Genomic DNA, 13603 nt, shown 5'->3' on the forward strand with positions numbered 1-13603 from the left:
TGATTCCTTCCCTTTGTTTATGATTTTCAGAATAATGATCTGTTGCCCTAGCAACCTCTGCATATGATTAATTTGTTCTTTTAGTATCATCATGGATTTTAACATTTGGTGTGTTTCAATCAGTTACAGTCATTTATCTTTTTATATTCAACTTGTCCCACTAGTGGGAGCCCCTTCAAGTCAGGTTGGCTCAGATGTCCTTTTGGTGTAACTCTAGCAATCTTTACGGCTTCCTTGCTGTTTGGTATGACAACTTATTTCGGTCTTATCAGTAGAGACTCATGATGTATTTTTCTCTCAATTTAAAAAAAAAAAAAAAAAAGGTATTGCAGCTCCAACTACTGAAAAGGCCTAGGAACGATGACCAGCATCCCTGACATATGATAGCAAGCATCCCTAGTGCCCACATTGTGGGCTTTCAGTGCTATTTACCACAAGAAGGAGATGGAGCTCCTTGAAAAAAAAGATTGATTCCAGATCTGGGCTAGGAAATGTGCAAGATATTTCCAATTCTATTATAATTAAGGGATTTTTTTCCTGAACCATTTTGATTTTATATTTGTATCTCTTTTCTCTTAAATAAAACTCTTTTTTAAATACATTAATGAAATTACTTACTTGGTTTACAAACATGGAATTTCAGTTTTCTGTTACCACAATAACACCATATAACAAACCACCCCACAATTCAATGGCTTAAACCAAGGGTTAGCAAGCTAAGCCCTGAGGGCTAAATCTGGCCACTCCCATTCACTTAAGTATCTTTCGAGGCCGCTTTCATCTACAATGGGCAGGTTGAGTAGTTGCAACAGAGAGATGGAGACGACATGACTCGGAGAGCTGAAAATATTTACTGTCTGCCCTTTATAGACATCCCGGTTCAGCATAGCCGCCAGGTCCTCTAACTGAGGGTTTCTCCCAAGACTGTGATCAAGTTGTTGGTCAGGGATGTGGTCACCTCAAGGCTCGACTGGGGAAGGGCTTTACTTCCTCTCGGGCTGCAGGCCATGGGTCACCCTCAGTCCCTGCCCACCTGGACCTCACCATGGGGCAGCTCTCAACATAGCAGCTGGGTTCAGCAGAGCAAGGGCTCCAAGACAGAGATTTTTTTTAAAGTTGAAATAGGATTTAGCCTATGTATTCTCCAGACACAGATTGGCCAGATGAACGCTTTAGATTAGGACCTATGTTAGAGCCACGTGATGTCATCCATATACACTGAAGATACATGTCTGTATGAGTCACATGAACACATTGCTCTGCATTATTTCTTAGGCTTGCACGCTTGCTAGGAGGAATGCAGATGTCTTCCTGAAATACCTGCACAGGAACAGCGTGAACATGCCTGGAATGGTGACACATATCAAAGCCCCTGAACAACAAGTGAAAAGTGAGTACACCTGGGAGTCAGCTGACTGATGAGCTTGACAAGACATGTTCTAAAATCTTGGTCCAGGGCTTCATTTTGAATGTCCTTTTCATATCATTGAAGTTCTCCTAACTTATCTTAATAATAAAATATTAAACAAATATATAGGTTGATAATTTATTGAATAAAGTTGAAGAATATAAACAGGGAGAAAATACAGCATGTTCAGGATATTTATTGGCATCGACTGTTTTGTTAAAAGTAAGTGAAAATATAAGTCGGGAAAAAAATGAAAGCCAGAATTATCTACAGGCAAAATACTTTTAAAAGTTTAAATCACAAAAATTGTATACCCATTTCATTGCTATAATGTATCAGTTTTACATACTTAAAGCATTATTAATAAAAGCAAATTGCCGAAGAATGTTATATAGATAGATGGGTATCATTTGAGTTTAAAAATGTACAAAACCGTACACACACACACACACACACACACATATATATAAATGCATAGAAAAAGACCTGGGAACAATTATACTAAACTGTAAGTAGGGTTGTTATGGGTGGAAGTTAAGGGTACTGATGATTTTTATGCTGTAGAATTCTGATTGAATATTTTGCAGTGAAAATGCATCCAGGTGATACATCATTTTAAACTTAATCATAATTTTTTTTAAAAGTTTAATTGAAATGACATGGAAGTGGGTCCTCAGAAAATGATGAGAGTTGTTTAAAACAGTCTCGATATTCAGGCCCTATTCTATCAGCTTTAATCCTCACCTGAGCTTCAGTCCTGCCCCAGGCAGAGACTACGGAAATAAGAGACTAGAGAAGACTTACGCTCATTTTCGTTTCATTTAAGTGGTAGCTTATTTTTTGGCAGACTTCAAATTTCAGTGCTAATTTGCTTCACTAAACTAGTCCACTTTTCAATCGAGCAAAGATAGTGTAACAGGACCAACCAGTGAGCTGGCGGGTGCATGCAGCTCGCAGGCTCCTGTTTCTCACGAAGTACTCAGCCTGTGAGGAACTCGGTAGATATTTGTGGAGAGGTTATTACTTTTAAAGTTTTCCAATAAAGTTATATTCCAGGTACCACTTATTTGATTTGCAATTTCAGTCAGGGAATCTTTTTCTGAAGTTTTTTTATCTGTTTACTTTGTAAACTTCTAGAGTAAAACAGACTCGCTGTAAAGAATGTTTAAAGTGTACAAATGTATGTAAATTATCTAAATTCCTTTGCCAGTGGTAACCACTGTGAAGACCTTTTTGTGCATCCTTCTATGCACATAAATGGAAATATGCAGAGAGATACAAACATGGGTAGCTTCAACTCACCCATCTGGCTTTTTCATTTTTTTATTGAAGTGGGACTATATTCCCCTGCAGTTTTCTTCTTATGCTTAGTAATAATCTTATTCTATATCAGAATTTGGAGATCTGCTCTGTTACTTTTAACGTCCAGTATGGTGACTTTGTAATTGATTTAATCTGACCCCTAATCGATGGGCTCGTACGTTGCTGCCAGTTTTTCCGAACAGCACCTCAGTGTGCGTGCATCTGGGTACAAATTGTGTTGAGAGCTTGTGTCAGCACCGTGTCTGAAAGACAAATTCCTGGTTCAAGGGTGCGCACCACTCAGTGTCGTTACCCGTCACCAAATGACCTCTGCAGGGGTTGTGCTCCATTTTCCTCCCTCAGTAATACAGACACACAGGTTTCCTCTGTCCCTTCTAGCCCTGGGCAGTGCAGTCCTTGCCAGGAAATGGTGTAAACTGATCTCATTGTTTGAGTGAGACGAAACGTTTCTGTATTTTTAGTGGCCATATTTCATTTCATATAATCATGACCTCCACGTTTATATGCTTTGCTCACTTTGCTAACAGATTATTCATATTTTCCTGTTGACTATTAAGTAAGTTAGATCCATCTTCTATGTTCGCAGTAGTTTTTCCTAGCTTTTTATTTGTGTAATATTTTTATGGCGGTTATTATTTGGTTATGAGATTTTTAATTCTCATGTAATCAGGTTGCTGTTTTAACTTTTCCTTTCTAGCTTCATGCTTCTCAACTTCATTTCCTTCCCTCTCCTAAGGGTTTATGTTTTTGGTTTTGTTTTTAAAGCCCGTCATTTTCTTCTAGTACTCCACTGTTTCATCTGACATCTTTTGATGTATACTAAATTCCTTCCGCAGGAAAGTTCTCATGGTCTTGCACAAAACATCTAATACTGGTGTTTTTCCAGCCATTGTCAGATTGCCCCAGCAGGGGACTCAGTAGCTATCCCACCGACCCAGCCGACCTGAGGGATTAGAGGCCAGCTCGAGTGTCCAGTGATGTCAGTCCCAAGAGTAAACTGGAGTAAGAGAACGAGGAGAGGTCTGGACAGGCGTGTCAGGAAGGCCAGGCAGGCAGGCCGTGTGGCTCAGTGACTGATGCTCTGGCTCACAATGGCATTTGCGTTAAAATGTCTTTAAATAAAAATGAACGGGATTTTGTGGGTGTTTAGCTCGATGGCGAGCACCAACGTGCGGCTTTCTCTGCATCCTCTCAGATATCTTGAATGAACTCTTCCAGCGGGAGAACAGGGTGTTGCATTACTGGACCATGAGGAAGCGGCGGCTGGACCAGTGCCAGCAGTACGTGGTCTTTGAGCGAAGCGCCAAGCAGGTCAGCCATCCCACGGGCCCCCCCGGCGCCCTCCTCCCCGCGCTCAGGCCTCCATCGTCAGACGGGCAGCTTCTGACATGGCAGCAGATGGGAAACCACTCCCTGATGATCAAAACAGCCTTGCCTTTTGCTTAACAGTTTGTTGCAAAAAAAAAACCCCCCCAGCCTCGTAGAAATGTGTTACTCAGTGATTTTGGCCTCAACAGGTGTGCCATTCAGCTCTGCCCAGCTGCCGTCACCCCACAGTTAAGACAGCAAAGTACGAGCAGTCATGGTCATGATGATTTAAGTCACTGTAAAATAATATGGTGGGCAGTTTTCCATGTTGGTGTACTTATATTTTCAAGACAAAATTTTGTTCTTCGGATAAACTGAGCTAAAATTAAGTTAAGAAATGTGGCAGAATTTCTCAGAATTCAGTATACTCAAAAAAAAGGTCATGCATTTGGCTAAGACAAGAGGGTACGTTTGCAGTGTCGTCCCCCCCCCTCCCCCGCCCTGGAAGTCATTTTGGGATCGATGGCCAGTCATGGAGATCATTTTATGGTAAAGTCTGTCCGACTGTAACTCAAACAGGAAGATGCCTGTCACTTCTCTCTGGCCATAACAGTAGCATAAGAATCCGTGCCCATTAGTCCAGAATTCGGAGGGTCAGGAGGGAGTGGAAGGGAGAAGGCTTGTTCTCAGAACCCCCCGCGGGCACCTTACATCCTCCACATCCCCAGGCCCTCCTCAGGGCTGTCGGTCCCTGGTGACCACGTGTGACCTGCTCTGTCTTCTGGATCCACCTGGAAACCTGACACGTGCCTGACGCAGCGTAGGCATTCGATAAAATCCTTTTAGCTCAAGAAAGATTACATTTTCCTCAGCACAGGTTTCTCACGTGGGGAACATATTTTCTTGAATTTGGTAAATGTCAGTCTCTCATTGGGCAACTTGCTGCCCAGAGCAGCTGGGTGTCCCAGGGCGTGAGCAGGAGTTCGTGGTCCCTGGACCTGGCGCCCTGACCCGGCCTCTCCCTTGTCTTGACTGACCTTCCCATATGCAGTTATCATATTCCCAGCAGGGGTGGCAAGCAGTAGTATTTTTTTAATGTTTAAATTCCATTTTCTTAACATTTTATTTAAGGATAATCTAACCATATTTCAGATTTATGGGGGCCTGATTTTATTTCTAATTAGAGATTATTTCATAATCTTTTCTCACATCTTTGTTTATCTCTCTGTTGAAAGACAAGGAGTCATTCAGCTACGGAGAACAAAATTGTAAATAATTCCCTTGACAGAGAGAAATAATGGAATATGCTGTTGCTTTTTCCTAAAGTCAGTTCACGTGCCAAAAATAAAATCATTCAGTTTCTGCCGTTACAGATGATGGCCCGTCAGCCCCGCGGCCCTGTAAGGTTGGCTTCTGTGCTGTACAATAGCAACAATCCCACAGTAAATACCGAGTTGCGCGTGGGGTGTGGCAGGTGACTTCCAGCCGCTGCTCTGCTCTGGGCGCCTCCTGCCTCTGGGCTCTTCCTCCCGGGCTGTCTGTGCCCCCTCCCCCCCCCTTATCTCTGCCTCCGAAAGTTGGCTTTCAGTTCAGGGCTTGTTCTTGTTTCTCTTTCCTCTCTCCTTAGCTCTCACTGTTGGTGTCTCCCAGCCCTGACCTCCATTTCTGGTCTCCAGACGTAGAAACCCCAGCTCCCTCCTTGCGTCTCTCCACTTTGGCCTTAACCAAAGCAGAAGTGGACCCGGGACTCCCCGTCCGCCGTGTCCCCGCCCTCATCTTACCTGATTCCTGCCTTTCCCTCATCTTCCCAGCTTCACCCCTTCACCTGGGCCTGATGCAGCACATCTGCCCCCTCCTCCGCCCCTCGGAGCCATCACGGGTACCAGCCCAGCCGTGTCTCGTCTAAACCCCTGGACCGGTTTGCTAACCGGTGTTGCTTCTTTCGCTCACTCTCCACTCCAGTCCCTTTTCCATGTGGCAGCCCCATTCACTTCCAGACCAAAGTCCAAAGGCCTGTGGCCTGCGAGGGCCCCCTGTCGCCCTCCAGCCTCGCCTCCAGCCTCCCCCTGTGCAGGGCCCCTTTCCTCCCGAGCCCATCCCTTCTCAGCCTGCGGGTCCCTCCTGGTCACAAGGGCAGGGCCCAAGCCTCTCCCACCCCAGCGCCCCCCTCAGCACCTGCCTGCGTCAAGGGCGCTTGGGCACGATTCGCTGTGTGAACGGAGGAAGTAGGGACCTTTGAATAAACTGACCAAAATGCCTTTCTGCCTCGGTGCACTGTCATTGTCAGCATTGTGTCAGAGATGGGATAGCCATGCTCGGGCAAAACGGAAGTAAATTCCCAGCCCGGAAGCTGCACGGTAAGTAATCTGGGTCGTGGCTTCCTTTTCATTTTTTTCTTCTAAAATGCCATAAATGCTGTGAAGTATCTAACAGAGACGGTGACGTTTCTGGTCCAAGACCAGCAAATCACGGCGGACGACTCAGATACTGTGAAGGGCAGATATGAAAGCTTCCGTGTTTTTATGTTTCTTTTCCATAGTGTTGCTTTTTCAGATGTGTATGTTTTAAGTAAGATTTCACTTCAGATATATGCACATAGAAGGAAAAAAATGGCTTCCATCTGAAAACATGAAAGAATAGGAGTCAGAATGTGTCCTTCTGTTGACATCTGGACCTTGCCGGCCCCCTTTCTTCCCAGGTGGGGTCATCTCTCTCCTACATCTGGGAGGTTAAGCCACTTCTGCCGGCATCTCCCCAGAGCATCTTTATGCATGATGATGTTCTGTAGGAGCCCCCCAGAAGGCAGGTGAAGTGGGTGCACACCTGAGTGCTCACTGAAGGCAGGAATAGGAAGAAGCGGCTAACATTGTACATTTGAAAGCTGGGGATTTGCATCTGCTTTTTTTTCCTTTTTTAAGTCAGAACACCCCAGGAAGGCTGTCAAGTCCCTCTGACGTGAATGTCTCATTATTCAGCAATGCGAGGGTCTCAGACTTCCCCTTCCCCACACTTTCTCAGTATTCTTGAGGGAGGCTATTCATTGGACTCCTATTGTCCTTTAGGTTCGTGCTTATAAGAAACTCTTGAGCTTGTTATCGTTGATGCCTAAGTGACATGATTACAGTTTCCTAGAATGTCAACTTTTAATTTTGGAATTAAGATACATGTTTCAGAAGCTCATCTCCCTTTGAGGGAGTGTTTCTTGATGCGCCTGGGCTTGTGACTTAGCGTTTAAATGAGATCCTGAGGTATTGGGACTTGCTTCACCGATGTTCAGCCGTGAACATGTTTCCATTCCTTCCGTCTCTAGGCTTTGGAGTGGATCCATGACAGTGGGGAGTTCTACCTTTCCACACACACCTCCACGGGTTCGAGTATCCAGCACACCCAGGAGCTGCTAAAGGAGCACGAGGAGTTCCAGATCACGGCAAAGGTGAGCTCGCATTGGGTCAGTGCCTGCGTGCCTGCCTGGGTGCTTCCGAGATAACCTCGAACAGGATGCTTTGTGTAGAAGAGGTCTTTCTTAAAAATATCACTGAAGAAATACCTTATGCAATTGGAGGAACGGGGTGAGCCAGATGGACGGTTAGACCCTAATTTAGTGGTAATTCTGAGGCCTTTCACACTGTCCTCACTTGTCCGTTCGTTTATCTGTTTCCTCTTGTTCCTCTGATTTCTGGAAACGCCTCCCACCTCCTTCCTTTATTTTTTCTTTCTTTGTCCTTTGCATTCTTCTCTTATTTTCGTTCTGTTTTATTTTCCAAGTATTTTCTGAGTACTTGCTATTTTTATGGAATACTGGTGTTCCCAGCCTGACTTAGATGGATCCTGTGCATGTTTCCTTTCCTTGTCTTGAACAGTGAAAACTGCTGCAGTAGCATCACGCCCAGTTGTCCAGTCACGAAGCTGTCTGGGTTTTATAGTTGGCAGAGTTTATGTCAGTGGCTGTGCATAGGCTTATAAAACTGGAGGCATTTTCACTTTTCTGCTGAATTAAATACATCTTTATGGCATATGCAGTACACGTGACTGTGAATTTTTAAGCAGATAGGTAAGAATTCACACGTGGACACGACTGTTTTCTCAATTAAAATATTTGCAGGGGCTAATCCCTTCTTTTACCTCAAAACAATTTTGAGGCTTCTAGGCTTCCCTTCTCAACCTGTGGTGTTTTTGGTTTTGTTCTTCAAAGTTTCGAATATACATTCTATGTACTGTTTTCAGGAGCACCTCTGTTTTTGATGATAGAGTTAAGGTTTCAGAAAAAATTGGAAATTAATTCACATTTAAAAGCAGAAAATAAATGATGAACCTGCATAATAATTTTTGGGTAAAAAGACGTGTTCCTGAGGAGACACCTTCAAGATAGTGGCGGAGTAAGACGTGGAGATCACCATCCTCCCCACAGATACATCAAAAGTACATCTACACATGGAAGAGCTCCAACAGAACACCTATTGAACGCTGGCAGAAGACCTCAGACCTCCCGAAAAGCAAGAAACTCCCCACGTACCTGGCCATGTGGCTGACAGGGTCTTGGTGCTCCGGCCAGGTGTCAGGCCTGAGCCTCTGAGGTGGGAGAGCCGAGTTCAGGACATTGGACCACCACAGACCTCCCGGCCCCACGTAACATCCTTCGGCAAGAGCTCTCCCAGAGATCTCCATCTCAACAGTAAGACCCAGCTCCACTCAACAACCAGCAAGCTCCAGTGCTGGACACCCCATGCCAAACAACTAGCAAGACAGAAACACAACCCCGCCCATTAACAGAGAGGCTGCCTAAAATCATAATAAGTTCACAGACACCCCAAAACACACCACTGGACACGGTCCTGCCCACCAGAAAGACAAGATCCAGCCTCATCCACCAGAACACAGGCACTAGTCCCCTCCACCAGGAAGCCTAGACAACCCACTGAACCAACCTTAGCCACTGGGGGCAGACTCCAAAAACAACAGGAACTACAAACCTGCAGCCTGCGAAAAGGAGACCCCAAAAACAATAAGTTAAAAGCAAGATGAGAAGACACAGAAATAAGCAGCAGATGAAGGAGCAAGGTAAAAACCCATCAGACCAAACAAATGAAGAGGAAATAGGCAGTCTACCTGAAAAAGAATTCAGAGTAGTGATAGTAAAGATGATCCAAAATCTTGGAAATAGAATGGAGAAAATACAAGAAACGTTTAACAAGGAGCTAGAAGAACTAAAGAGCAAACAAACAATGATGAACAACACATGAAATTAAAAATTCTCTAGAAGGGATCAGTAGCAGAATAGCTGAGGCAGAAGAACAGATAAGTGACCTTGAAGATAAAATAGTTGAAATAACTACCACAGAGCAGAATAAAGAAAAAAGAATGAAAAGAATTGAGGACAGTCTCAGAGACTTCTGGGACAACATTAAATGCACCAGCATTCGAATTATAGGGGTCCCAGAAGAAGAAGAGAAAAAGAAAGGGTGTGAGAAAAAATTTGAAGAGATTATAGTTGAAAACTTCCCTAATACGGGAAAGGAAATAGTCCAGGAAGCACAGAGTCCCATACAGGATAAATCCAAGGAGAAACATGCCAAGACACATATTAATCAAACTATCAAAAATTAAATACAAAGAAAAAATGTTAAAAGCAGCAAGGGAAAAGCAACAAATAACATACAAGGGAATCCCCATAAGGTTAACAGCTGATTTTTCAGCAGAAACTGCAAGCCAGAAGGGAGTGGCAGGGCATATTTAAAGTGATGAAAGGGAAAAACCTACAACCAAGATTACTCTGCCCAGCAAGGATCTCATTCAGATTCAACGGAGAAATTAAAACCTTTGTAGACAGGCAAGAGCTAAGAGAATTCAGCACCCCCAAACCAGCTTTACAACAAATGCTAAAGGAACTTCTCTAGGCAGGAAACACGAGAAGGAAAAGACCTACAATAACAAACCCAAAACAATTAAGAAAATGGTAATAAGAACATACATATCGATAATGACCTTAAATGTAAATGGGTTAAATGCTCCAACCAAAAGACACAGACTGCCTGAATGGATACAAAAACAACACCCATATATATCATGTCTACAAGAGACCCACTTCAGACCTAGCGACACATACAGACTGAAAGTGAGGGGATGGAAAAAGATATTCCATGCAAATGGAAATCAAAAGAAAGCTGGAGTAGCAAATCGCATTTCAGACAAAATAGACTTTAAAGACTATTACAAGAGACAAAGAAGGACACTACATAATGATCAAGGGGTCAATCCAAGAAGAAGATATAACAATTGTAAAAATTTATGCACCCAACATAGGAGCACCTCAATGCATAAGGCAAATGCTAACACACATAAAAGGGAAAATTGACAGTAACGCAGTAATAGTAGTGGACTTTAACACCCCACTTTCACCAATGGAGAGATCAACCAAAATGAAAATAAATAAGGAAACGCAAGCTTTAAGTGATACATTAAACAAGATGGACTTAATTGATATTTATAGGACATTCCATCCAAAAACAACAAAATACACTTTCTTCACAAGTGCTCATGGAACATTCTCCAGGATAGATCATACCTTGGGTCACAAATCATGCCTTGGTAATTTTAAGAAAATTGAAATCATATCAATTATCTTTTCTGACCACAATGCTATGAGACTAGATATCAATTACAGGAAGAAAACTGTAAAAAATACAAACACATGGAGGCTAAACAATATGCTACTAAATAACCAAGAGATCATTGAAGAAATCAGAGAAGAAATTGGAAAATACCTGGAAACAAATGACAATGAAAACACAATGACCCAAAAACCTATGGGATGCAGCAAAAGCAGTTGTAAGACGGAAGTTTATAGCAATACAGTCCTACCTCAAGAAACAAGAAACATCTCAAATAAACAACCTAACCTTACACCTAAAGCAATTAAGAGAGAAGAACAAAAAAACCCCAAAGTTAGCAGAAGGAAAGAAATCATAAAGATCAAATCAGAAATAAATGAAAAAGAAATGAAGGAAACAGTAGCAAAGATCAATAAATCTAAAAGCTGGTTCTTTGAGAAGATAAACAAAATTGATAAACCGTTAGCCAGACTCATCAAGAATAAAAGGGAGAAGACTCAAATCAATAGAATTAGGAATGTAAGAGGAGAAGTAACAACTGACACTGCGGAAATAAAAAGGATCAGGAAAGATTACTACAAGCAACTCTATGCCAATAAAATGGACAGCCTAGAAGAAATGGACAAATTCTTAGAAAAGGACAACCTTCTGAGACTGAACCGGGAAGAAATAGAAAATATAAACAGACTGCTCACAAGCACTGAAATTGAAACTGTGATTAAAAATCTTCCAACAAACAAAAGCCCAGGACCAGATGGATTCACAGGCGAATTCTATCAAACATTTAGAGAAGAGCTCTATCAAACATTTAGAGAAGAGCTAACACCTATCCTTCTCAAACTCTTCCAAGATATAGCAGAGGAAGAAACACTCCCAAACTCATTCTATGAGGCCACCATCACCCTGATAGCAAAACCAGACAAAGATATCACAAAGAAAGAAAACTACAGGCCAATATCACTGATGAACACAGATGCAAAAATCCTCAACAAAATACTAGCAAGCAGAATCCAACAGCACATTAAAAGGATCATACACCATGATCAAGTGGGCTTTATCCCAGGAATGCAAGGATTCTTCAATATATGCAAATCAATATGATACACCATATTAACAAATTGAAGGAGAAAAACCATATGATCATCTCAATACATGCAGAAGAAGCTTTCGACAAAATTCAACACCCATTTATGATGAAAACTCTCCAGAAAGTAGGCATAGCGGGAACTTACCTCAAAATAATAAAGGCCATGTGTGACAAACCCACAGCCAGCATCGTTCTCAATGGTGAAAAACTGAAACCATTTCCAGTAAGATCAGCAACAAGACAAGGTTGCCCACTCTCACCACTATTATTCAACATAGTTTTGGAAGTTTTAGCCACAGCAATCAGAGAAGAAAAAGAAATAAAAGGAATACAAATTGGAAAAGAAGAAGTAAAACTGTCACTGTTTGCAGATGACATGACACTATACATAGAGAATACTGAAGATGCCACCAGAAAACTACTAGAACTGATCAATGAATTTGCTAAGGTTGCAGGATACAAAATTAATGCACAGCAATCTCTTGCATTCCTATACACTAATGATGAATAATAGGAAAGAGAAATTAAGGAAACACTCCCATTGGTTACCACTGCAACAAAAAGAATAAAATACCTAGGAATAAACTTACCTAAGGAGACAGAAGACCTGTATGCAGAAAACTATAAGACACTGATGAAAGAAATTAAAGATGATACAAACACATGGAGAGATATACCGTGTTCTTGGATTGGAAGAATCAACATTATGAAAATGACTATACTACCCAAAGCAATCTACAGATTCAGTGCAATCCCTATCAAACTACCAATGGCATTTTTCACAGGACTAGAACAAAAGATATCGCAGTTTGTATGGAAACACAAAAGACCCCGAATAGCCAAAACAATCTTGAGAAAGAAAAATGGAGCTGGAGCAATAGGCTCCCCGACTTCAGACTATACTACAGAGCTACAGTAATCAAGACAGTGTGGTACTGGCACAGAAACAGAAATATAGATCAGTGGTACAGGATAGAAAGCCCAGAGATAAACCCATGCATATATGGTCACCTTATCTTTGGTAAATGAGACAAGAATATACAATGGAGAAAAGACAGCCTGTTCAGTAAGTGGTACTGGGCAAACTGGACAACTACATGTAAAAGGATGAAATTAGAACACTCCCTAACACTATACACAAAAATAAACTCCAAATGGATTAAAGACCTAAATTTAAGGCCAGACACTATCAAACTCTTGGAGGAAAACATAGGCAGAACACTCTATGACATAAATCACAGCAAGATCCTTTTTGACCCACCTCCTGGAGTAATGGATATGAAAAGAAAAATAAACAAATGGGACCTAATGAAACTTAAAAGCTTTTGCACAGCAAAGAAAACCGTAAGACGAAAAGACAACCCTCAGAATGGGAGAAAATATTTGCAAACGAAGCAATGGAGAAAGGATTAATCTCCAAAATATGCAAGCAGCTCATGCAGCTCAATATCAAAGAAACAAACAACCCAATCCAAAAATGGGCAGAAGACCCAAATAGACATTTCTCCAAAGTAGATATACAGATTGCCAACAAATGCATGAAAGGATGCTCAACATCAGTAATCATTAGAGAAATGCAAATCAAAACTACAATGAGGTATCACCTCACACCCGTCAGAATGGCCATCATCAAAAAATCTAGAAACAATAAATGCTGGAGAGGGTGTGGAGAAAAGGGAACCCTCTTGCACCGTTGGTGGGAATGTAAATTGATACAGCCACTATGGAGAACAGTATGGAGGTTCCTTATAAAACTAAAAATAGAATTACCATATGATCCAGCAATCCCACTACTGGGCATATACCCTTAGAAAACTATAATTCAAAAAGAGTCATGTACGACAGTATTCATTGCAGCTCTATTTACAG

The 13603-nt window shown here is 42.0% G+C and overlaps 1 protein-coding gene across 4 annotated transcripts in view; it reads left to right on the plus strand.

The window, feature by feature from the left end:
• Positions 1–13603, plus strand: part of TRIO (trio Rho guanine nucleotide exchange factor) — a 372926-nt gene that overhangs the window by 244512 nt on the left and 114811 nt on the right. For all 4 annotated transcript variants that reach the window (XM_068535156.1, XM_068535157.1, XM_068535155.1 and 1 more), the window contains exons 19-21: positions 1276–1390; positions 3927–4042; positions 7350–7472. In XM_068535156.1, the coding sequence (XP_068391257.1) occupies positions 1276–1390; positions 3927–4042; positions 7350–7472 (354 nt within the window). The remainder of the gene's footprint in view (positions 1–1275; positions 1391–3926; positions 4043–7349; positions 7473–13603) is intronic.

Source organism: Eschrichtius robustus, chromosome 2 (assembly GCF_028021215.1).
Source record: "Eschrichtius robustus isolate mEscRob2 chromosome 2, mEscRob2.pri, whole genome shotgun sequence".
NCBI lineage: Eukaryota > Metazoa > Chordata > Mammalia > Artiodactyla > Eschrichtiidae > Eschrichtius > Eschrichtius robustus.